Source organism: Solanum dulcamara, chromosome 1 (genome assembly GCF_947179165.1).
Source record: "Solanum dulcamara chromosome 1, daSolDulc1.2, whole genome shotgun sequence".
In the NCBI taxonomy this organism is placed as follows: Eukaryota; Viridiplantae; Streptophyta; class Magnoliopsida; order Solanales; family Solanaceae; genus Solanum; species Solanum dulcamara.
Window position 1 is genome coordinate 6,217,436 of NC_077237.1, and position 27,146 is coordinate 6,244,581.

At 33.2% G+C, this 27,146-nt stretch overlaps 3 protein-coding genes and 1 pseudogene across 3 annotated transcripts; 1 reads left to right on the forward strand and 3 right to left on the reverse strand.

Annotated features, from left to right (window-relative positions):
- Window positions 1–1,116: 1,116 nt before the first annotated feature.
- LOC129886430 (beta-D-glucosyl crocetin beta-1,6-glucosyltransferase-like) lies at window positions 1,117–2,656 on the reverse strand. The gene has a single exon (XM_055961112.1). The coding sequence runs from the start codon at window positions 2,583–2,585 to the stop codon at window positions 1,248–1,250; it is 1,338 nt and encodes a 445-aa protein (XP_055817087.1). The 5' UTR covers window positions 2,586–2,656; the 3' UTR covers window positions 1,117–1,247.
- A 2,538-nt stretch (window positions 2,657–5,194) lies between these two features.
- Window positions 5,195–7,258, reverse strand: LOC129885398 (beta-D-glucosyl crocetin beta-1,6-glucosyltransferase-like; annotated as a pseudogene).
- Window positions 7,259–9,923: 2,665 nt separating this feature from the next.
- On the reverse strand, window positions 9,924–11,627 carry LOC129886436 (beta-D-glucosyl crocetin beta-1,6-glucosyltransferase-like). Its single transcript, XM_055961124.1, has one exon. It carries the CDS (start codon window positions 11,493–11,495, stop codon window positions 10,059–10,061), a length of 1,437 nt encoding a protein of 478 aa, XP_055817099.1. The 5' UTR covers window positions 11,496–11,627; the 3' UTR covers window positions 9,924–10,058.
- Window positions 11,628–25,283: 13,656 nt separating this feature from the next.
- LOC129886441 (beta-D-glucosyl crocetin beta-1,6-glucosyltransferase-like) lies at window positions 25,284–26,627 on the forward strand. The gene has a single exon (XM_055961137.1). The coding sequence runs from the start codon at window positions 25,284–25,286 to the stop codon at window positions 26,625–26,627; it is 1,344 nt and encodes a 447-aa protein (XP_055817112.1).
- The last annotated feature ends 519 nt before the right edge of the window (window positions 26,628–27,146 follow it).

Here is a 27,146-nt window from a genome sequence, read left to right on the forward strand (position 1 = left end):
TAGCATAGTGTTGAATCTAGAAGAAATAGATGGCTGACCAAACTTATTTGTTTGATTTTGAGATTATTCTTGACAAGTGACAAACAACGACAACCATTAATTTTTTTTTCTTCTCTTTTTGGGTATATATTTTCAGTTTCCATAATACATAAATAATACCTAAAAGAGTATTTTTAGCTTCTCAAAACTTGCCAAACGGGCTATATTTAACTTCAGATCGTAACTGATGAAAGTGATCTTGTGTGTCACAATGATTCAAGATCATGACATAAACTCATAGTTGAGGTAGGAAAATAGCAGACGCGTCTCGATATAATAGGAGGCTTAAAGAAAATTTTTAGTTAGAAGCCTAAAATTTAAATAAATTTTATATGTATTTATTTTATTTTTCTATCTTTTTAGTTGCAAATTATTACTTAATATTTTTTATATATGATTTCTTAGACTTTTTTTTCTTTCAATTATTAGTTTTAGGAAAGATTTTATCAATTCAACGTTGAAAAGCATTATTTCACTAAGACAATCATTATATGAATTATAAATATGATTCTAAGTAATAAGTTGACAAATTATAGATAAAAACATGAGTTAGAATCATAAAATGTGATTCAAAAAATATAAAAATAAATAATTTTTCTATGAAAAGATTAACACATAATTTATTTTTGATAAAAATTTTAATTCCAACCACAATAACTTATAAATCCCCGGCACTTGAATGATTTAGAATTATTTTTTCATAAATAATTTTTCTATGAAAAGATTAACACATAATCTATGTTCTAGTCCATCATCTATATTTAATTGCAGTTAAAAACATATTTGAATTATTATTTTTTCGCGAGTTTCATACTTCAACTATTAGATGTTTTTTATTTTCTAACCAAACTATAATCAGTTGTTCTATTTTCTTGCCTGTATTAAAACACACCTAGTTGTGTAGATGATGATAAATCAGGTAGGAAAAACAACAACTAATAATTGGTCTAAAAAGCTTTAGGTGAGTCTTTACACAAAGATAGTGATTATTCAGGTATAAAAATGACACATTTAATTGTTTAAGTGTGTTTTTGACCATTAACTTACAACTAAAGAAAGTCATATTTGAGAATGTCGAATTGTAGGATAAATTTATAAGTTGCATCATATTTTGTTTTTCTCATTATTTCAACCTCACTATATTTTGAAGACAAACAAAGCATCTTATATCCAATGTTATTTTGTTAATTGAATCACAACAGACCACATTATTTGCACTTATTATTGTTCTTACAAAGTTGAATCAGCATTTCAGCAGCAGCATCCATCTCTTCACCTCTTATAGATTTCAAATTCTTGCTGATATTTCTAACTTTGCCCCTCAATGTTTCCCCTGTTTTCCCTGTTATGACATCTTTAAGAGTTTCAGCGATTTCTTCTCTGTGAATTTTCTCATCATCATCTCTAATAATCTCCACTGCGACTCCCAATTCTACTATCAACCTAGCATTCGATGGTTGATCGTAATGTATAGGCATGGCTATTATAGGAACCCCAAAATCTACACTTTCCATTACAGAATTCCAACCACAATGACTTATAAATCCTCCGGTACTTGGATGATTTAGAATTCTTGGCTGTGGTGCAAATTTGTCCAAAACTCTTCCCCTGTCTCCAATTCTTTCAAGAAAACCTTTTGGCAATGCATCTTCAAGATTTTGCTCTTCCCCCTTTGGAAATCTTGCAACCCATATGAAATTAACATTACTTAACTCCAACCCAAAAGCTATTTCCGTCCTATCTTCTTTTGACAAGAAATACTCACTTCCAAAGGAGACAAAAACAGTTGAATTCTCATTTTTTGTTCCTAGCCAATAAATAAGCTCCACATCGTCCGCGTCATTAGTGATTGGATCTTGGACAGGTGGACCAACAGGAACAACCTTCCAATTGATCAATTTAGTGCAATGATCTATGTATTTGGCCTCTATAGTTCTAGAGGTACACATCAGCATGGTTTGCATATTTCCATCCACCAAACGATCCTCGAAATCTTTAGCACTCATTTTTACTTGTTCAATTTTCTTGAGATTAATAGCGGGGAATGGGAATACAGCCTCTGGTTTCTTTACTAAGTAAAAAAGATATGAAAACACTGCTGCACCAAAAGTTATGAGTTTGACTGCTGGAATGTTCTGTTCATTCGCGACGTGTTCAGCCCATTGCTGCATCATGTCATAAATCACTAAATCAGGTTTCAGATTTTGCAAGATTTTTGAAAAGTTGGGTTTTGACATTTTCAGGGCCTCATGAAGGGTGGGATTGAGATGGAGTGGGAGACCATTGGTTGTATGGTAATGAGGAGGAAGTTCAGGCAATTCTGGTAAGTGAAGTTCGATAAGATGAACTGAATCAGAGTATTTTTCAGGGATTTTCTTGTTAATAGATTTGAGATTGATTGGCGTAGAACACAAGTAAATCAAGAATCCTCTGTCTGCGAGTTTCTTGGCTACGTTTAAAAATGGAGAAATGTGTCCATAAGCTAACCATGGGAACATCAGTACCCTCAAAGTAGTACTACCATGCTCTGTTACTTCAGTTTCCATGATCAAAATATTGAAAGACACTATTGGTATACTTAATTTGTGATTTCCTAATCCCTATATATAGAGTGAAATGAGAGATGGCTCCTTGGTGGCATTGGATACCTTATTTATTAAATAGTAATATACAAGAGTGATAGAATTTACATAATAAGATTGAATTGATGTATTTTTGCCAAATAATTATTTGGCAAATGAAAGTCAAAGAATTGTTTAATAGTCAAAAGTATATTTTTGAATTTCTTTTTTTAGGAGAAATAGAATTTACATAAGTAGATTGAATGGACATGTTTTTGCCAAATAATTATCTGGCAAATGAAAGTCAAAGAATTATTTAATAGTCAAAGTATATTTTGAACAAAAATAGGAGATTTTGTGGTGTGAGATTGTTTTATCCGAGGTCTTGTGTTCGAGTCTTGGGTATAGAGAAAATCATATTGGGAGCGTCACCACAAATGAGTTCTGCAGTGTGCGATCCTGATTTAGTCGGGACTACACGGGCTCCAAATATCGAATGAAAAATAAAATAGGACAGGAAATTTTCACTCATATCCTCTCCAAAACTTTTTTAAAAAAAAGGGAAAAAGATATTTAGTACCATATCCTTAGATTGAATTAGCATATTTTAGGAAAATAATTATTTAGCAAATAAAAGCCTGAAAGAATTGACATTTAATAGCTAAGCGTCTATTCTGCACAATAATAGAGGAGGAAATTCTTATTCACTCACGCCTCCCTTTAAAATTATTTTTCTTAAAATTAGTAAAAGATATTTAATTAGGAATTATATCCATCCTTATAATTAGTACCAGATTTTCTCTTTTAACTTTTCAACCATTTCTTCTAAAAATTAGCAAAAAGTCTCCTTAAAATTAGCAAAAAAAAAAGATATTTAATTAAGACTATTTTTCTTTCAAAGGATATTCCTAGAGTCCACCATATACAAATTATTTTCCCCAACTATTTGCAAAACTCAATCCATATTCACTTAACAAATTTGTATACATTTGCTTGCAATTAGTATTGATTGATCTATATTCATTAGATAATTTGTATTGTATACAAATTATTTTCCCCAACTATTTGCAAAACTCAATCCATATTCACTTAACAAATTTGTATACATTTGCTTGCAATTAGTATTGATTGATCTATATTCATTAGATAATTTGTATTGTATACAGTCGTCCGTATTCATTAATAAATTAGTATACATTTATTTGTATTAGTATCTTTCTAATACTACATAAGTATACATTGGTCCATATTCATCTAATAAATTTGCATGCATTTGTTTTAGTCAAAATTGGTAAGGTTCATATTCATCTAATAAGTAGATATAATTTGCTTGCATTACCATTTTTATAATTTTATATTGTTAGATATCGATTCGTATTCATTAATAAATTTGTATACATTTGATGAGAAAAAATTAATGTTCATTATCAAATTCAATCAACGAAATTCAATTTTTTACAAAATTATTTATAAATAAATAAATAATATAAGTACCACAATGAATACTCTAAAAGCAAATTAGTGTATTATATAACTTTGGTCATAGAGGGGAAGAAAAGGTGAGAGACTATGAAATTGATTAAAATAAATATGAAAGGAATAGACAATGATGCAACAAAAAAATATATGAAACCTACAGAAGTTGGACAAATATCGCTCGCGCGAATTCACATGTATCATAGATAAATATCGCTCGTCACTGTCCTTTGTATCTGATATTTCAGATACATACGAATCACACCAGATACATATATATGTATGTAACTGGTGTGATTTGCATGTATATGGGATAAGAAGACAAATCTTGCTCGCCTCTCCCGCTATTTTAGTGTATCTGATAGCAAAAAATATACATTTACGTGTATCTGATTTGAAATTTGATATTAAATTATGAATTATTGATATAAACTGTAATTATTTCAAATTACAGGAAGAATTAATAAATATGATTAGAATATTTGTATAATTAAGTAGTTTCTCCTTTCTTAAAACATGATTAATGTTTGCCAATTATGTGTCTTAGTTGATACAATGTGCGATTTGTACCCGATATTTTTAGAAAAAATCTTGTTTTCTCCTTTCTGTATGGGCTAAAATCCGGAGGTGAACAAGTCAAGAGGATGATTTGAACATGATTAACCACTACAAGAAACAAATGACATGGACTTGAGAATTCATATTGAAAGCTAAAGAGATAATGGTCACATACATACTTAAACTATCATTTTTTTCACGAGTTTCACGCTTTAACTATTAGATGTTTTCTTTTCCTATCTAAATTATTATCGGTTGTTCCATTTTTCTATCTATCTGAACTATCACCATATATGTATGTAAAAACATAGTTATGAACAATTGATAGTTTACCTAATCAGCTTCAGGTGTGTTATAATATATAGATAATGATAATTCAGACAAAAAAAGACTCAACTAATAGTTGAGATGTATTTTTTTACCTATAACTCAAACCTAAAGAAAGTCACATTTGAGAATGTCGAATTGTAGTATCAACTTATAAGTTGCATCCTATTTTTTCTCATTAGGTCAACCTCACTATATTTTGAAGACAAACAGAAGCATATCACATACAATATTATTTTGTTAATTGAATCAAAACACACCAAATTATTTGCACTTATTACTATTCTTACAAAGTTGAATTAGCTCTTGAGCAGCTGCATCCATTTCTTCACCTCTTATAGATTTCAAATTCTTGCTGATATCTCTCACTTTGACCCTCAAATTTCCCCCTGTTTTCCCTGTTATGACACCTTTAAGAGTTTCCACGATTTCCCCTCTGTGAATTTTTCCATCATCATCTTTATCAATCTCCACTGCAACTCCCAATTCAACTATCAACCTAGCATTAATTGGTTGTTCAAGATGCAAAGGCATTGCTATTATAGGAACCCCAAAATCTATACTTTATTCTTGGTTGTGTTGCAAATTTATCCAAAACTCTCCCCCTTTCTCCAAAAACCTTTTGGCAATACATCTTCAAGATTTTGCTTTTCCCCTTTTGGGAATATTACAACCCATATGAAATTAACATTACTTAGCTGCAACCCAAAAGCTATCTCTTCCATATCTTCTTTTGACAAGAAATACTCACTTCCAAAGGAAACAAATACAGTTGAATTCTCATCTTTTGTTCCTAGCCAATCCATGAGCTCCACGTCATCCGCTTCATTAGTGATCGGATCATGGACCGGTGGACCAACTGGAACAACCTTCAAATTGATGAATTCAGTGCAATAATCTATGTATTTGGCATCTATAGTTCTAGAGGTACACATCAATATGATTTGCATATTTCCATCAGCTAGACGATCCCTCATCATCATCAGGTTCCATCTCTTTAACAGTTCCATTCATTTTTACTTGTTCACTTTTTCTGAGATAAATAGCAGGGAATGGGTATACATCCCCTGGTTTATTCAGTGAATTGTAAAAATATGAAAACACAGTTGCACCGGAGCTTAACTGCTGGAATGTTCTGTTCATAAGCGACGTGTTTAGCCCATTGCTGAAATATGTCATAAATCACCAAATCAGGTTTCAGATTTTGCACGATTTTTGAGAAGTTAGGTTTAGACATTTTCAAGGCTTTTTGAAGGATGTGATGGAGATGGGATGGAAGATCATTGGTCGTATGGTAATGAGGAGGAAGTTCAGGCAATTCTGGTAAGTGAAGTTCGATAAGATTAATCGAATCAGAATATTTTTGGGGGATTTTCTTGTTGGCATATTTGAGATTAATGGACGTAGAACAGAGGTAAATCAAGAATCCTCTGTCCGCGAGTTTCTTGGCTATGTTTAAATATGGAGAGATGTGTCCATAAGCCAAAAATGGGAACATCAGTACCCTTATTTTGTATTTTTATGAATTTCTGATCGCAAGTTTATACTTTTGGTTCAACATAGCAATTTAGGACTGTTAAAATGAAATAATTAAGTGTCATGCAGAAACTAACAAAATAAATCGAGAAAGACCATGAGTAAGAAGATAAACGAGAAATATATCAAAAGAGACAAATATTTAATATGATTCAGTCAACCGACCTACATCCACAAGAGGAGATGAGCAATTCACTGTATAAAAAAAAGTAAAAAATATAATGAAGAATAGACTCACACAATTCACTCAAACTATAAAGAGATTCACACAAGTTTTAACATTACATTTGTGTCTAGTGTTGATGTTGTTTTTTGAAAAGAAGAAAAAGTTAGAGGAGCAATTTATCTCACATCGGGTAGTATGCAGCGGCAGTTTTCAATCATACAATGTGTACTCTTAGTCTGACTTTTAGTGGTAGTCAACTGTCCTGGTTCTCCTCTCGCTTCCCAACAAAATGGATTATTGTTTTTGTACTTATAAAATGAGATTTACCCCTTTGATTTAAAATATCACCAAAAATTTAATTCCTTGTATACTAGAGGAGGGGTTTGGAGATGCCTATTTATAGGCAATTTAGAGGCATGGTTGCTGCATATGAACACATTTATGTCACCATATTTGACAAAATATGTGAAAATAATTAGCTTTCTTTCTTGACTTCCACCAATCAAATACCCACAATTTTTGACATTTTTCTTCTTTATTCAAACAAATACAACAAAACCAACCATGGAAACATCAGTACCCTTAAAGTAGCCATGATCGAAATATTTCTTACCAAAGTGTTGGAGTGAACAAAGGATGGGAGAGGAGCTCTTTGTGGTTGGTGACATTGGCTGCCTTATTTATTAAACCAAAGTGTGAAAACTTTATGATAGAAGCGACCACGTGTAGAGTAAAGCTTAAATCTGAAATATTTGATTAACGATGAAAGAATGGTTATTGAAAATAAATTAAGTAATTGGAAGCTGGCTTTTGTAGAAAACTTCGAATGTGTGATTGTTCGTTAGAAATTTGAAGGTCGAAAATTTAGGCACATTTTAAGAAAGTGACTTGTGTGACTTTTATAGGTAATAAATTTTTTTGCTAGTGTGTAGAGAGATTATCTATAAGTAGATTAAAAAGAAAAGTTAATGGTCGAATAAACAATTATTTGAATTAGAGTTTTTTAAGTCAATATCAAATTTTAATTATCAGTTACTCTCTTTTTCTATTTGAATTAACACTCTCTTTCGGATAGCAAAAGGGATTAACGGAAAGTTGAATATGTATCCTTAAATACATGGATGATGAAAGTTTAGGTAAGAAAAAGGAAATAATTGATAGTCGGAGTGTGAAACTCGCGAAAAAGTGATAGTTCAAACGTGTTTTTAACGATTATCTCTAAAAAAAACAGCTATCTTTTTGGTAAATTTGTAAAACTCTCGTATGTATGTTTACGTTTTTATCTTAAATTTTGTATTGATGCAAATTATATCATATAAATTGGCACGAATGAAGTATAAATTTTACTAGAGTGAATAAATAAAAAAACTCCTAAATTATCATTGTTTTGCGAGTTTCATACCAACTAAACTATCTGGTGTTCACGGAACCCACCTTGAACTACCATGGACTCATATTGAAATACCCCCAAAGGAATACGACATTTTACGTGATTATCACACTCTAAAGTTATACCATGTAGTAGTACATGTGATTTTTTTTTCCGAGTGCATATGCAGATTAAACATTTTAAAACTAGCATCATTTTGCAATTTTAATATCTAAACTATTGGATGTTCATAAAACCTCACTGAACTACCATGAACACTCATTGTGTGAGGTGGATCATTAATTTTAATACTTTTTTCATATTTCATACGTCTCTCAACAAATTATTCCAAATATTTTGCCACATATAATTTAAAGAGAGTTTCATTAAGGAGAATTACAGAAACATTCAATAATTAAGATACAAAATTCGTAAAATATGATAATTTAAGGAATTTTAGCCTATTAACTCGTTTAATTGTCTTTAAAAAAATAAAAAGTACATATTAAATAGATTACTGGGTACTCAACTTGGTTGTGAGCTGGTTGACATGTTATATGTTATTTCACGACTTTCCTTATATCATACAACAAGTCTATTAATTAACGAGTAGGCATATAAAATTAGTCAAAAAAATACCTTTTTATTAAGAAAAATACAAAAAGGTTGACACAACCTTATCTCTTTGGAATGACTTTTATTTTAAAATGATGAGTTATGATTTTACCTTTAATGACTCATGTATAATGTATTAAGGGAAAAATAGAAATGATCGAATTAAGATATATATATATATATATATATATATATATATATATATATATATATATATATATATGCTCAGGCCAGTTTGATTTATTTGTTCCTCCAATCCCTATGATATGATATATTTTAACATAAACATAATACATAAACATATTTATTGATTTAACATCAGCTGACATCAATGTCGTTCAACTATGAGTGTATGATAATTAAAGTTATATAAAGTTAATTAAACAAGTAGACATATGTGTCCTCCTTGAGATAATACACGTAAAATATGTTGTGAACCAAGATAACTCTGTAAGGGTATTTGGGCTAGACTGATCTAGTTGATAGTATTATGCCGAGTAAAAAATTGGAGAGTTTTATTTGGAATCCAAATCCAATTGTTAAAAGATCTAGGGATCGGAGAGAACGGGTATGCAAATTATATCGAAGCTTTAACTGTCAGTTATCTCTCATCTCCATTCTCGGTTCTAGTATCTCATCGCCTTTTGACTATCTTCTCACTGTTATTCTTTCCTTAGTTACTGTTGCAATTACCTTGTTGTTCGAATTCTAAGTTGTAATTTGAGTTCATTGATTATAAATACATTATGTGTTTATGTTGAAAACTGGTTTGTTTCGAAATGTCATATAAGAGGTGAATTGCAATGTAGCACGCCATTAATATATATCAAACGGGAATATTGTGATAGTCAGTCACTGCTACATATAACAAAGAATTCAGTATTTCATGAAAGGACGAAACATATAGAAATAAATTGTCATTTTCTTCGAGACAAAATAACAAAGGTCAACATTCGTTAAGCATATGGTTCCTCTAAAGTGCAACTCACTTATATTTTTACAAAAAGCATTATATGAAGGCATCAGTTTGACTACCTTCTTTGCAAGTTGGGCATTCAAAATCTTCATGCACTAATTTGAGGGGGTATTAAGCAAAAATCTGTGTAAATATAATAATTATTATTGTGTATCTATGTTTCTGAGAGATGTGATATTCTAATATGAGATATCATAGGAATGTAATATTCTCATAATATTTTTAGAAGAGATTATAGGAGTAGGAGACTAAAACTCATACATATATATATTCTTTCCTGGAATAAGAAGACAAGTCAAATTCTTCAATCGTTTATCTTTGTTATTATAAGTTGCATCGTATTTTTTTCTCATTATTTCAACCTCAATATATTTTGAAGACAATCAAAAACACCTCACATACAATATTAATTTGCTAATTGAATCATAAGATGCTCTAATTACTATTCCTACAAAGTTGAATTAGCTCTTGAGCAACAGTATCCATCTCTTCTTCTCTTATAGATTTTAAATTCTGGCTGATATCTCTCACTTTATCCCTCAAATTTTCCCCTGTTTTACCTTTTATGACACCTTTTAGAGTTTCCGCAATTTCTTCTCTATGAATTTTTCCATCATCATCTCTAACAATTTCCACTGCGACTCCCAATTCTACGATCAACCTAGCATTCACAGGTTGATCAAGATGCATAGGCATGGCAATTATAGGAAGCCCAAAATCTATACTTTCCATTACTGAATTCCAACCACAATGACTTATAAATCCTCCGGTACTTGGATGATTTAGAATTCTTGGTTGTGGTGCAAATTTGTCCAAAACTCTTCCATTTTCTCCAATTCTTTCGAGAAAACCTTTTGGCAAAGCATCTTCAAGATTTTGCTGTTCTCCCTTTGGAAATCTTACAACCCAAATGAAATTAACATTACTTAGCTCCAACCCAAAAGCTAATTCCTCCCTATCTTCTTTTGACAAGAAATACTCACTTCCAAAGGAGACAAAAACAGTTGAATTCTCATCTTTTGTTCCTAACCAATCTATGAGCTCCATGTCGTCCGCGTCATTAGTGATGGGATCTTGGAATGGTGGACCAACTGTAAAAACTTTCCAGTTGCTCAATTTAGTGAAATAATCTATGTATTTGGCTTCTATAGTTCTAGAGGTACTCATCAACATGATTTGCATATTTCCATCAGCTAGACCATCCCCATCATCAGGTTCTTTCTCTTTATTAGATTTCTCCAACAATTCACTCAATTTTACTTGCTCAATTTTCCTGAGAAAAATAGCAGGGAAAGGGAATTCAACCCCTGGTTTCTTTAGTAAGTTGTAAAAATACGAAAACACAGTTGCACCAGAAGTTAGGAGCTTAACTGCTGGAATGTTCTGTTCATTCGCGATGTGTTCAGCCCATTGCTGCAATAAGTCATAAATCACCAAATCAGGTTTCAGATTTTGTATGATTTTCAAGAAGTTTGGTTTGGACATTTTCAGGGCTTTTTGAAGGGTGTGATTGAGATGGGGCGGGAGACCATTGGTCGTATGGTAATGAGGAGGAAGTTCGGGTGATTCTGGTAAGTGAAGTTCGACAAGCTGAATTGAATCAGAATATTTTTCGGGGATTTTGTTGATGATGGATTTGAGATTGATTGGCGAAGAACAAAGGTAAATCAAGAATCCTCTGTCCGCGAGTTTCTTGGCTACGTTTAGAAATGGAGAGATGTGTCCATAAGCCAAAAATGGGAACATCAGTACCCTTAAAGTAGCCATGATCGTAATATTTCTTACCAAAGACACTACTGATATGCTTAATTCTTGTATTTCTATGGAGTCAAAGAAGGATGGGAGAGGAGCTCTTTGTGGAGTTGGTGACATTGGCTGCCTTATTTATTAAACCAAATGTGTGAAAACTTTATCACATAAGCGACTACGTGTGCCAGTAAAACTTAAATTTGAAATATTTGATTAACGATCGAAGAATAGTTATTGAAAATAAGTTAAGTAATTGTAGCTGTCTTTTGTAGAAAACTTCGACGTAGACTTGTAGCCAAATTTAATGCAAAGTGACCAGTTGTGTGATTATTCGTTTTAAATTTCACAGTCGAAAATTTAGGCACATTTTAAGAAAGACTTCTTGTGTGACTTTTATTTATATATAGTTAATAAAAACGTTTACTAGGGCGTAGAAAGATTATCTAGAGAGTATCTATATGTAGATTAAAAAGAAAAGACAAGGTCGAAAAATCAAATATTTGAATTAGAGTTTTTAAAGTCAATATTATACTTTAATCATCAGTTTTTCTCTTTTTTCGATTTGGATTAACACTCACTAAAAGGGAACAATGGACAGTTGATATGTATCATTTAATACATGGATGATGAAAGTTTAGGTAAGAAAAAGGAAATAGCTGATAGTTGGAGTGTGAAAATTGTGAAAAAGTAATAGTTCAAGCGTGTTTTTGACTATTATCTCTAAAAATAACTACTACTATCTTTTTGGTAAATTTGTAAAATTCTCATATGTATGTTTACATTTTTTTTCTTAAATTTTGTGTCAATGCAAATTATATTACATAAATTGATACGAATGAAGTATATATATTTACTAGAGTGAATAAATTAAAAAAAAACTCCTAATAAAAAAAACTCCTATATTATCAATTTTTTTCGAGTTTCATACTAATTAAATTATCCGCTAATTAAACTATCCGGTGTTCACAGAACCTACCTGGAACTACCATGAACTCATATTGAAATACCCCAAAAGGAATATGACATGTTGCATGATCATCACACTCTAAAGTTATACCATGTAGCAATACACGTGGAATTTTTTTCAAGTGAATAAATTAAATATTTTAAAATTATTATCATTTTGCGAGTTTAATATCTAAACTATTGAATATTTATGTCAGGTGGATCATTAATTTTAAGACGAGTTACATCATAGGAGAAAAACAGAAACATTCAATAATTAAGATATACAGCTCGTAAAATATGATAATTTAAGGAATTTTAGCCTATTCACTCGTTTAATTGTCTTCAAAAAATAAAAGAGTACATTGTAAATAGATTATTGGGTAGTCAACTTGGTTGTGAGCTGGTTGACGTGTTATATGTTATTTCACGACTTATATCATACAACAAGTCTATTAATTAACGTGTCGTAATTGATTACGCAGGCATATAAAATTAGTCAAAAAAAATACCTTTTTATGAAGAAAAATGCAAAAAGGTTGTGCCGACCTTCTCTCTTTGGAATGACTTTTGTTTTAAAATGATGAGTAATCATAAGGTATATAAAATTATTTCTTGAATGTTATGATTTTACCTTTAATGAATCATGCATAATGTATCAAGGGTAAAATAGATATGATTGAATTAAGATATGATATATATGCATGCTCATGCCAGCTTGATTTATTTGTTCCTCCAATCCCTATGATATGATATATTTTAACATAGGCATAATACATAAACATATTTATTGATTTAATATTAACTGATATTTATGTCATTCAATTTTGATTGTATGACAATTAAAATTATATAAAGTTAAACAAGTAGACACATGTGTTTTACGTGAAATAATATACGTAGAATATGTTGTGAACCAAAATAAATTTATAAGGGGTATTTAGGCTAGACATGCTAAATAAGACTGATCCAATTGAATATTATTGGACTGAGTAAAATATTGAAGAGTTTTATTTGAGATTGAGACTCAATTAACTATTGTTAAAAAGGTTTAGAGATCAAAAAGAACGGTTATGCAAACCACATGATGCATATTTATAATACCTCAAAACTCTTGCATACTTTTCAACTTCTATTTGTGTTATTCTTGCTCTTTCTAGAAGAATGTAAATATAATTATTAGGAAGAGGCACTAGTCAATTAAGAGAGGCTTAATTTTTATAAGTTAGAAAGTTCTTGATTAAAGACTCACATATTGAGACTTAATGATGTTGCCCTTTATCAGAAATGCAAATTTAATATTAACATGAACTGTTGTGCAATAATAAAATTGTTTTATCCTTTAATCAGAGATCTCGTATTTGAGCCTTGGATATGAAAAAAAATTATGTAGAGAATGTCATCCCCAAATGAATCCTGTGTGTGATCCGAATATAATCAAAGTTGAAAAGCTGGCGATGTTCAGGTTGTAGCAACTATCAACCAGAGACAACCTTGTACCTTTTTGACAAAAGCTTTATTTCCAAGCAACTATGGTCCTTTTCTTTGGTCATAATTTTGATATTAATATTAATGATGGTGATGCTAATCAGCTACTAATCTCTTGGTGGCTGAATAACTCCAAAAAAAAAATTGGGTTGCGTGACATACTGTTACAGTGTATTCCCATTTTTATTTGCTGGAAAATTTGGTAAAAAAGGTGTCATGCGTGACAATTTGTGGCATACTATATGTATTATATATGTCACGTAAGATATATTTGTCTATTTGTTCAATTTTATATAAATATAAATATTTATTTGTATATATCTAAAATTAGAAGGTATATATGTCAGTTAAAACCAAATTAAAGAACATATTTATGTAATATAAATATTGTATTAAGCTATAACAAGGTAACACAACAAAAAACAATAGGTAACAATTATCCAAACAATCTGTAATATTACTTGTCACGCCCCGAGAGGGTACCCTAGGCGTGGCCGGCACTCAGAAACCATCTCTGGCCTCTGAGAGAACCACTTGGTCTCATCACTTATTCATTCATCAGCGGAAGACTTAATAAGAATATTTATATGGGCTCTCCATTAATAACATCTAATGAAAGAAGAAATATTTTTTTTGAAGAAGTAGTTTCAAAGAAGAACTACTCCAATTACATCATTAAACTCTGTCTATGAAGCCTCTAATACTCTTAGATGGTGCCAATGACATATCCATGGCTACCTTAAAAGAAACATAATACTCAACAATACTTAAAGGATAAAGAGTTCCTCCGAATATAAGAAGGACTCACCAAATAGTTGAAAAATAATGATCTTCAACGAAGCGCCTGTTGAGGATCTCTAACACCTGTATCTGCATCATAAAACGATGCAGGTCGAATGACGTCAGTACGTGGAATGTACGAGTATGTAAAATGGTAGGAAGGTAAGGAAAAATATCAAGAAACTTCTCTCAAGAAAACTCAGCTCAGAACTCAACATCATCTCAACATCAATATGTAATGCAAGTTTAAAATATAATAATAAAAATAATAGTAACAAGCAATGCTTACTCAATTGGGAGTTTCTCTAACCGACAACCATCACTTATGAGCTAGCGATGATACAACGAAGCGATGTCGTTGCCACATCCATCCAATACCTTGCCAGGGTAAAGGACATCACCATCTTGGATCCACTCATCAAAGTCCTCTTTTAGGGACTTAAGAGGCATAACCTCCATCCTACGCTGGCTACGTAGTTCTGGGGTTTGAGTCAATTAAACTCTTACCCAACTCGGTGCTCAATACTACTCCCAAAATATGTGCTCATATTAAACTCATCATCTAGTCTCATTGGACTTTAATTTAAATCATCAAACTCATCTCATTTCATGTTCATCAATCATTATACTTCCAAAAAAAAACATCATTTTACATCTCATCAAAACATCTTGCTCAAAATATCATTTTTCTTAAATTTATTCAAATTCAACTCTTTTGCTCTTTCAAAACTCAATAAAATACATATATATAGTATTTATTCATATAACTTATTTTTATCAATGAAAATAATAAAAAGCCAACATCTTTACTCAAAACATGTGTAAAAAAATATTCATGAACATCAAATCAATTAGGATTCATGGGAAAGTAGCCATGAACAATAATTCCAATAATATGAGAGATAATAATAATAATAATATTAATGCATAAATATATCAAACTCAATAGAAGAAGAATTAATTTATTTAGAATTCAAGATTTGGATAAAACTCAACTATAACTCAATTATAATAAATTTAAATATTGGGCGCATGGACGAACTCAATCCAATGCTATGAAAGCCTTACATACCTTAAATCTGAAGCTTTACTCCGAATTAGAACACTCTTGGACCCCTAGCCTTTTCTTCTCGCCGGTTTATTTTGTGTACTACCCGGAGTATAAGAATCACTAGAGTAGTATCTTTATACTACTAAAACTAAAACTATATTTGAGAAGGAGTAAAGAAGTATATAGAGAGAAGAGTTGCTTAAGAAAGCTTGGTAAATAAAATGAGGAAATAAGATGGGTATTTATAGGTGTGGAGGAGGGACCTAACAATAAATAAACATAATCATAAAGGATGATCTTGAAAATTCAATGGAGAATTTTGATGTCATGGATGATGTCAAATGGTTCTAGATCTTTCTATGGTAGGTGAGATGAAATCTCTTTTAACGGAATATCTGTTTTCAAAGCTACGTTTGATTAAGATAAATTCCTTATTAGGATTTTGTGTCTTCATAAGAATTGTAGATATAGAAGTCTAGTTTCAGTTAGTTCAAGAATCATCCAATTTGGAGCATTCTACATCGAGATATGAATTTTATTCTACAAACACTCCATTCCGTCACAGCACTATGTCTTGCAAAGATCAATTTATTTGATCTACTTAAAGTCCGAATCTTAAGATATGTTCTTCATCAAAGTTGTAGGTAATGATGTTGTGGTTATTCAGAAATTTGAATCACCTAATTTGGACCATCTTATGAAAAGTTATGCCCAAATTACTTTAGGCATGAGAGAACATAATCAAAATATACTTTTAGAACATGATCAAAATACTTTAGAACATGATCAAATTTCTTTAGAACATGATCAAAATACTTTTAGAACATGATCAAAATACTTTAGAACATGATCAAAATCTTTTCATGCCTTCATATAAGGACTTTTGATAAATCAACAATTTAATGCATTTAAAAGCCAATATAAATTAATATAAGATAGGTAATTAAATTTTATATATTTAATAATCTATGCATTTGGAATTATTATATGAAAAATCCATAAAGTTTCATGCTTGAATTAAATAGAAAACTTTGATAATTTATTTGGACTTCATGAAAGAAAGGATCCATGAATCAATAATATTTATGGGGTGTTACAATATCTCCCCCTTGGAATCATTCGTCCTCGAATGAAGATGAAACTAGGAGACATCAAGAATGAGTATCATCAAGACATCAATTTCTCACAAACTCCATTACTAAAATTCAAGAATATACATCGACTCAAAGGTTGGAGTAAGGAATATTACCTTGAACATCATCATCGGAAGGCACAAATAGATGAGGATATTTAGCCTTCATATCTTCTTCAGCTTCCCATGTAGCCTCTTCAACAAATTGATTTCGCCATAGGACTTTGACAGATGCTACTTCCTTAGTTCTTAATTTGCGAACCTGACGATCAAGAATCTGAACTGGAATCTCTTCATAACTCAAACTCTCTTTCACTCCAATGCTCTCAGCTGGGACAACAAGTGAAGGATCTCCCAAACACTTCTTAAGCATAGAGATGTGAAACACGGGATGAATAGCAACTAATTCTGGGGGCAACTCCAATTCATAGGCTACATTACCTACCCTCCTCATAATTTGATAAGGACCAATGTAGCGAGGACTAAGCTTTCCTTTCTTTCCAAATCTCATCACACCCTTCATGGGTGAAACTTTCAAGTATACCCAATCGTACACTTCGAACTCTAAATCTCTCCTCCTAACATCAGTGTAGGATTTTTGGCGACTCTGAGCTGTCCTCAACCTTTCTTGGATGGTTTTCACCTTCTCCATAGCTTGGTGAACCAAGTCTGGTCCAATCAACTCAGCTTCACCAACTTCGAACCAACCAATTGGTGATCTACATCTCCTCCCATACAGAGCTTCATAAGGAGCCATTTGAATACTCGAATGGAAACTATTATTATATGCAAACTCAATAAGGGGTAAATGATCATCCCAATTACCTTTGAAGTCAATGACACAGGCTCTTAACATATCCTCCAAAGTCTGTATCGTACGCTCTGCCTGGCCATCTGTTTGCGGATGAAAAGCAGTACTAAGGTTCACTCTTGAACCCAAACCCTTCTGAAATGACTTCCAAAATTGAGCAGTAAATTGAGCTCCCCTATCAGAGATGATAGACAAAGGAACTCCATGCAGTCTAACAATCTCTCTAAGATACAGTTTGGCATAATCCTCAGCAGTGTTGGTAGTCTTCACTGGCAAGAAATGTGCCGATTTGGTCATCCTATCCACAATCACCCAAATAGAGTCATGTTGTTTGCGGGTTCGTGGTAAACCGGTAATGAAGTCCATATTGATCATTTCCCACTTCCATTCTGGGATCTCTATATTCTGAGCCACTCCACAAGGCCTTTGGTGCTCAACTTTAACTTGTTGGCAGTTTGGGCACTTGGACACAAACTCTGCTATATCTCTCTTCATTCCACTCCACCAGTATACTTCTCTCAAGTCATGATACATCTTTGTTGAACCTGGATGGATGGAATACTTGGAATTATGGGCTTCTTCCATGATTCTCTCTCGAATACCATCAACACTTGGAACACATAATCTTCTTTGATATTTCAACACTCCATCTCCCCCTTTGGTAAAAGCCATTACCTTCTGCTTGTGAACCTCATCCTTCGTTTGAAGAAGAATGGGATCCTGATCTTGTTTTGCTTTCACCTCTGCAACTAGAGATGATTCAGCTCCATTCCGTACTATTATACCACCCTCACTAGAGTCAATAAGTTGAACTCCCAAACGCGCAAGTCTATGCACTTCCTTTGCCAACTCCTTCTTTTCCTCTTCCACATGAGTTGTACTCCCCATAGATAACCTGTTAAGAGCATCAGCAACTACATTTGCTTTACCTGGGTGGTAGAGAATGCTCATGTCATAATCCTTGAGCAACTCTAGCCATCTTCTCTGCCTCAAATTCAGCTCCTTCTGGCTGAATACATATTGTAAGCTCTTATGGTCTGTGAACACATCCACATGTACACCATAAAGATAGTGACGCCAGATCTTAAGAGCAAATACCACAGCTGCCAACTCAAGGTCATGAGTGGGGTAGTTTCTCTCATGAGTCTTAAGCTGCCTGGAGGCATAGGCAATGACCTTACCTTTCTGCATCAATACACATCCCAACCCAACTCTTGAAGCATCACAATAGGTTACAAAACCATCCGTTCCTTCGGGTAGGGATAGTACTGGAGCAGTAGTCAATCTAGCTTTCAACTCTTGAAAACTTGTCTCACAAGCATCAGACCATTGAAACTTAGCCTTCTTCTGAGTCAGCTTAGTCAATGGTGAGGATATGGATGAAAATCCCTCAACAAATCTCCTGTAGTAACCAGCCAAACCTAAGAAACTCCTTATGTCGGTTGGAGAGGTAGGTCGGGGCCAGTTCTTAACTGCCTCAATCTTTTGAGTATCAACTTGGATTCCATCCCCAGATATAATATGACCTAGGAATGCTACAGACTCAAGCCAAAACTCACACTTTGAAAACTTAGCATACAACTCCTTCTCCTTAAGAGTTTGAAGGACAATCCTAAGGTGATTAGCATGCTCACTCTTACTTCTAGAGTAGACCAAAATATCATCGATGAAGACAATTACAAACGTATCTAGGTATGGCTTGAATACTCGGTTCATGAGGTCCATAAAAGCTGCTGGAGCATTTGTCAATCCAAAGGACATAACAAGAAACTCAAAATGACCATAGCGGGTTCGAAAAGCCGTCTTCGGGATGTCACATTCTCTCACTTTCAACTGGTGATAGCCTGATCTGAGGTCTATCTTAGAGAAACATGTGGCACCCTGAAGTTGGTCAAATAAATCATCTATTCTGGGGAGAGGGTACTTGTTTTTAATGGTGATCTTGTTTAGTTGTCGGTAATCAATGCACATTCTAAGGGACCCATCTTTCTTTCGCATGAATAGGACAGGAGCGCCCCAGGGTGAGACACTTGGCCTAATAAACCCCTTATTTAGGAGGTCTTTCAGTTGTTCTTTCAACTCTTTCAACTCAGCAGGAGCTATCCTATAAGGAGGAATAGAGATAGGTTGTGTATCAGGAAGGACATCAATACCAAAGTCTATCTCTCTATCAGGAGGGATTCCGGGTAGATCCTCAGGAAAGACTTCAAGAAACTCATTCACAATGGGAACTGACTCAAGAGATGGAGTCTGATCATTAATATTTTTGACTCGGACTATGTGATATATACATCCCTTAGAGATTAATTTTCTAGCCTTAAGGTAGGAAATAAATTTACCCCTAGGCACTACAGAATTCCCCTTCCACTCTAAGATAGGCTCGTTTGGAAATTGAAACTTGACAATTCGGGTCCTACAATCAACTGAAGCATAACAAGAATAAAGCCAGTCCATACCAAGAATCACATCAAAATCAACCATGTCCAACTCAACTAAGTCAGCCATGGTATCCCTATGATAGATTGACACAGTACAATTTCTATAGACCCTCTCAACTAAGATAGAATCACCAACAGGAGTAGACACACTGAAAGGCTCAAGAAGACACTCAGGAAGGATCTCAAATTTACTAGCCAAGTAAGGAGTCACAAAAGATAATGTAGCACCTGGATCAAGTAATGCATACACATCAAAAGAAAGGACTCGAAGCATACCAGTAACAACATCGGGTGCGTTTTCTTGGTCTTGGCGACTACCCATAGCATACAGGCGGTTGGTTCCCCCACCTGCACTTGAAGCTGCACCTCTATGATTACCTCTATTCTGTGGAGCTGCAGAAGAAAACTGAGCTCTACTACTTCCATCTCCCTGCCTTTTTGAAGGACACTCATTCTGGAAGTGACCTATCTTTCCACATCCGTAGCAAGCATTGGTGCCCACACGACACTCTCCCAAATGGAGCCTTCCACATCTAGCACATGGTGGTTTCCCTCTAGAACCTTGAGCCATACTTAATTGGGACTGAGAACCTTGAGATCGGAAGTTTTGGTGACTTAGAGATCTTTGATCATACCTGGTATTAGGTGTAAAAGTATTTGTTGGGGAAGGTGCATAATTGGAAGACCTTTTCTGAAAGAAAGACTTGTTACCCTTCCCTTGCTTCTGCTCATTCTCATGCCCAGCAGACTTAGCCTTCTTGCTTAGGTGTTCTTCTCGGTCCTTTTTCTTATCTTCCTCAACCTGCTGAGCATACACCATCAATCTAGAAAAATCCATGTCAGAAATCATTAGCATTGCCTTACATTCTTTCTTTACATGTTTGCCTAGGCCAGAGACAAACTTCCTCATCTTAGACCTCATATGGGGAATCATTTCTGGGGCATATTTGGACAATTGAATAAACTTCAAACTATACTCTTTCATAGTCATACTCTCTTGCTTGAGGTTCACAAACTCCTCAATTTTTGCTTCACGTAGCTCTTGGGGAAAAAAGTTATCAAGAAATGCTCTTTCAAACTCATCCCAAAGAGCAGGCTCTGCATCTTCACCTCTACTTTCTTCCCACTGGTTATACCATATATTTGCGACATCCTTGAGTTGATAAGACACCAACTCAACACCCTCAATCTCTGTAGCATGCATCGCTTTTAGTATCTTCCACATCTCATCAATGAAATTTTGGGGGTCTTCATCAACGTTAGAACCCGTGAAGACCGGTGGATTCATTCTCAGAAAATCTCTGATCCTCGTGGCAGCAGACGGCTCTTGATAACTAGAGCTAGGAGTTGGTGAACTTTGGCTACTATTTCGAGCAGCCACCAACTGGGTGAGCATAGCAATCGCTCCTCGAAAATCTTCCTCAGAAGTAGGAGTGGTCTGAACAGTAGGTACTTGGGGTACCTCAGTAGACCTTGCAGGTCGGCCCCTAGTTCTCCGTGGAGGCATCACTGACTGTGGAACCTCAGTGCTGGCAGCGTTCCTCTGACTAGCTGAACGTTTAGGAGGCATGTCTGAAACGTGTAAACGCACGAATTAGAAAGAAAGATTTTATAGAGTTAAACTCTATCGCACGAACTCAGATTATGAAAGAAGTGAAATAATTCCTAATGTCCTATAGCTTCCTGATTATAAGTGTGGTGCACGACACACCTATAAACAAGACTCTACTAGACACGGCTTCATAGACACCCTAGGACTCTTGAACTCTGTGCTCTGATACCAAGTTTGTCACGCCCCGAGAGGGTACCCTAGGCGTGGCCGGCACTCAGAAACCATCTCTGGCCTCTGAGAGAACCACTTGGTCTCATCACTTATTCATTCATCAGCGGAAGACTTAATAAGAATATTTATATGGGCTCTCCATTAATAACATCTAATGAAAGAAGAAATATTTTTTTTGAAGAAGTAGTTTCAAAGAAGAACTACTCCAATTACATCATTAAACTCTGTCTATGAAGCCTCTAATACTCTTAGATGGTGCCAATGACATATCCATGGCTACCTTAAAAGAAACATAATACTCAACAATACTTAAAGGATAAAGAGTTCCTCCGAATATAAGAAGGACTCACCAAATAGTTGAAAAATAATGATCTTCAACGAAGCGCCTGTTGAGGATCTCTAACACCTGTATCTGCATCATAAAACGATGCAGGTCGAATGACGTCAGTACGTGGAATGTACGAGTATGTAAAATGGTAGGAAGGTAAGGAAAAATATCAAGAAACTTCTCTCAAGAAAACTCAGCTCAGAACTCAACATCATCTCAACATCAATATGTAATGCAAGTTTAAAATATAATAATAAAAATAATAGTAACAAGCAATGCTTACTCAATTGGGAGTTTCTCTAACCGACAACCATCACTTATGAGCTAGCGATGATACAACGAAGCGATGTCGTTGCCACATCCATCCAATACCTTGCCAGGGTAAAGGACATCACCATCTTGGATCCACTCATCAAAGTCCTCTTTTAGGGACTTAAGAGGCATAACCTCCATCCTACGCTGGCTACGTAGTTCTGGGGTTTGAGTCAATTAAACTCTTACCCAACTCGGTGCTCAATACTACTCCCAAAATATGTGCTCATATTAAACTCATCATCTAGTCTCATTGGACTTTAATTTAAATCATCAAACTCATCTCATTTCATGTTCATCAATCATTATACTTCCAAAAAAAAACATCATTTTACATCTCATCAAAACATCTTGCTCAAAATATCATTTTTCTTAAATTTATTCAAATTCAACTCTTTTGCTCTTTCAAAACTCAATAAAATACATATATATAGTATTTATTCATATAACTTATTTTTATCAATGAAAATAATAAAAAGCCAACATCTTTACTCAAAACATGTGTAAAAAAATATTCATGAACATCAAATCAATTAGGATTCATGGGAAAGTAGCCATGAACAATAATTCCAATAATATGAGAGATAATAATAATAATAATATTAATGCATAAATATATCAAACTCAATAGAAGAAGAATTAATTTATTTAGAATTCAAGATTTGGATAAAACTCAACTATAACTCAATTATAATAAATTTAAATATTGGGCGCATGGACGAACTCAATCCAATGCTATGAAAGCCTTACATACCTTAAATCTGAAGCTTTACTCCGAATTAGAACACTCTTGGACCCCTAGCCTTTTCTTCTCGCCGGTTTATTTTGTGTACTACCCGGAGTATAAGAATCACTAGAGTAGTATCTTTATACTACTAAAACTAAAACTATATTTGAGAAGGAGTAAAGAAGTATATAGAGAGAAGAGTTGCTTAAGAAAGCTTGGTAAATAAAATGAGGAAATAAGATGGGTATTTATAGGTGTGGAGGAGGGACCTAACAATAAATAAACATAATCATAAAGGATGATCTTGAAAATTCAATGGAGAATTTTGATGTCATGGATGATGTCAAATGGTTCTAGATCTTTCTATGGTAGGTGAGATGAAATCTCTTTTAACGGAATATCTGTTTTCAAAGCTACGTTTGATTAAGATAAATTCCTTATTAGGATTTTGTGTCTTCATAAGAATTGTAGATATAGAAGTCTAGTTTCAGTTAGTTCAAGAATCATCCAATTTGGAGCATTCTACATCGAGATATGAATTTTATTCTACAAACACTCCATTCCGTCACAGCACTATGTCTTGCAAAGATCAATTTATTTGATCTACTTAAAGTCCGAATCTTAAGATATGTTCTTCATCAAAGTTGTAGGTAATGATGTTGTGGTTATTCAGAAATTTGAATCACCTAATTTGGACCATCTTATGAAAAGTTATGCCCAAATTACTTTAGGCATGAGAGAACATAATCAAAATATACTTTTAGAACATGATCAAAATACTTTAGAACATGATCAAATTTCTTTAGAACATGATCAAAATACTTTTAGAACATGATCAAAATACTTTAGAACATGATCAAAATCTTTTCATGCCTTCATATAAGGACTTTTGATAAATCAACAATTTAATGCATTTAAAAGCCAATATAAATTAATATAAGATAGGTAATTAAATTTTATATATTTAATAATCTATGCATTTGGAATTATTATATGAAAAATCCATAAAGTTTCATGCTTGAATTAAATAGAAAACTTTGATAATTTATTTGGACTTCATGAAAGAAAGGATCCATGAATCAATAATATTTATGGGGTGTTACATTACTCCCAATATAAAAAAGAAATATGCTCAATATATCCATACATTTTCTATTTTTAGGACATTCCGTAATATTTGAATAAGCGGCCACCTCTGGATCTGATTTCGATGAATTCTTATTTGTTTCGCTCTAAATTATATTTATGATTTTTTTACATAATTTTTGGACACCAAATTATTTTTTTCTGCATTAAATACCATTCTGGGTAGGCTACATATCGATCAGTTTGGTTCAGTTTTGAAGTTTATCAATTTGACGTATTGGTTATTGGTTTTTCATGTCTATAAACCAATGTGCTTATTTTTAGTGTTGTTTTGTGGGAATAAAAGAGAGGGAGGGGAGAGAGTGTGTATAAAATATGGATGTTGGCGAAAAAGGTGGAGGAGGTGATGATAGATCCAGAAAAACAATAAAATGAAGAAAATGACAAAAGAAAAAAATGGCTTGAAAATAGATTTGAACAAAAAAATTGACTTTTATCGAAGGAGTTTAAACTTGGGGAAATGATGGGAGGTAGTGGCTTGAGAAATGAAGAATAAAAAGAGAAAAATAAAATAAAAATTGGCTAAATATAAGTTTCTCACACGCTATTGATGAGGTGTCATATTCACTATGTCATGTTAGTAAAAAGTGTTAAAATAACAAAGTTGGACATACTACGAATGTTTAAAATTTAAGATATCTAAGTGAAAATTGATGTCAACTTTAAGGCGATGTCCATCTGTTTTGGTATTTTTTTTATTTTTTTTTTCTAATTGTGAAACTCTGTGTTGTGCGGATATGTAGATTTTTTGTGTTCCATAAATAATATTGATGTGTTTTACAAAGCATTTCTTGTTTCTATGATTGTAAATCAGCAACATATATACATTGAAATCTCAGGAAACTTATTTTTGTCCTCAATATTGTTCTTCTCTTATTTATTTGTAATAAAGCCTCGAATTTTCTTCCTTGTTTCACTCTAAATAACAAAAAGAAAAAAAATGAATTTTTGTTTCAGGAGGAAAGTGTCCATGGCTACAAAAGTACCAACAACGCGTCGTAGTACATTGAGAGTACTAATGTTTCCATGGTTGGCTTATGGACACATCTCTCCATTTCTCGATTTAGCCAAGAAACTCGCGGACAGGGGATTCTCCATTCGCGTATGTTCTACAGTTATAAGTCGTGAAACTATCGCTAGAGAAATCCCTGAAAAATACTCTGCTTCAATTAAGATAGTTGAGCTTTGTTTACCAAAATTGCCTGAAATTCCTCCCAATTGCCATACGACGAATGATCTCCCACCTGATATGGATCACATTGTTCTAAAGACACTGAAGTTATCCAAACCAAATTTCTCAAAAATCTTGCAAAATCTGAAACCTGATTTGGTAATTTATGACTTATTGTTGCAATGGGCTGAAGGCGTAGCGAATGAGCAGGGAATTCCAGCAATGAAGTTTGTAGTTATGGGTGCAGCTGTGTTTTCATACTTTTATAATTCGATAAGAAAACCCGAGGTTGAATTACCTTTCCAGGATATTTATCCTGGAAAAATTGAGCTAATGAAAATAGATGAATTAATTGAAAAATCTACTAGAGAGAAAGAACTTGATGATGTTGATCCTTTTGCTGAAGGAAATATACAAATTATGTTGATGAGTACCTCTAGAACTATAGAGGCCAAATATATTGATTATTTCACTAAATTGAGTAATTGGAAAGTTATTCCTGTTGGTCTACCAATCAAAAATCGAGTAACTAATGACGCGGATTACGTGGAGCTCATTAATTGGCTAGGAACAAAAGATGAGAATTCAACTGTTATTGTCTCCTTTGGGTGTGAGTATTTCTTGAGAAAAGAAGAAATGGAGGAAATGGCTTTTGGGTTGGAGCTAAGTAATGTTAATTTCATATGGGTTGTAAGATTTCCAAAAGGGGAAGAGCAAAATCTTGAAGATGCATTGCCAAAAGGTTTTCTTGAAAGAATTGGAGAAAGGGGAAGATTCTTGGATAAATTTGCAACACAATCAAGAATTCTAAATCATCCAAGTGTTGGTGGATATATAAGTCCTTGTGGTTGGAGTAATGTAATTGAATGTTTAGATTTTGGGGTTCCTATAATAGCAATGCCTATACATCTTGATCAACCAATGAATGCTAAGTTGATGGTAGAATTGGGAGTCGCGGTGGAGATTGTTAAAGATGATAATGGGAAAATTCACAGACAAGAAATTGCGGAAACTCTTAAAGGCGTCATAACAGGGAGAAATTTGAGGGCACAAGTTAGAGATATCAGCAAAAATTTGAAATCCATAGGAAATGAAGAGATGGATGTAGCTGCTAAAGAGCTAATTCAACTTTGTAAGAATTAGTAATAAATACAAAGTCAATCTTGGTCCATTTGAGAGTTTTCCTTTTAAGATATTTTCTTGTCTCATGTTTCTGTTTTTGATTAAAAAAAAAAAAAAAGGAGAATCCTTAGGATTTGCCCTAAATTTTTTACTTTATTTGAATTTTAACGTAATTGTGTTTTACTTTGTAAAGATTGTCTCGATAGAAAAGAGTGAAAAAAGACTACAATATCATATATTTTTTTTGGAAGAAAAGTCTTTGGAAATCAATAAATAGAAGATCTCTTCTGAAAACAATAGCATTCACAATGTAGTATTTTAAAGAGTCTTGTTTAGGGGGAGATTATTCTCTCAATAGATTTTGTGTTTTTTATATTTGTTTTCAATATGTAGGTCACTTGATCAAATCATATTAAATATTATGCTTCTTTTATTATAGTTTTCTTTCTCATTTAATTAATCGTCCTTCAAAGTTGATAATATAATTATTAGCTTCTGCATGACGCTCTGCTATTTAGATCAAACAAGTGTTATCAGAGT

Coding starts and splice junctions, on each gene's coding strand:
- LOC129886430 (XM_055961112.1), bottom strand. CDS start 2,585: ATGGAAACTGAAGTAACAGAGCATGGTAGTACTACTTTGAGGGTACTG.
- LOC129886436 (XM_055961124.1), bottom strand. CDS start 11,495: ATGTCACCAACTCCACAAAGAGCTCCTCTCCCATCCTTCTTTGACTCC.
- LOC129886441 (XM_055961137.1), top strand. CDS start 25,284: ATGGCTACAAAAGTACCAACAACGCGTCGTAGTACATTGAGAGTACTA.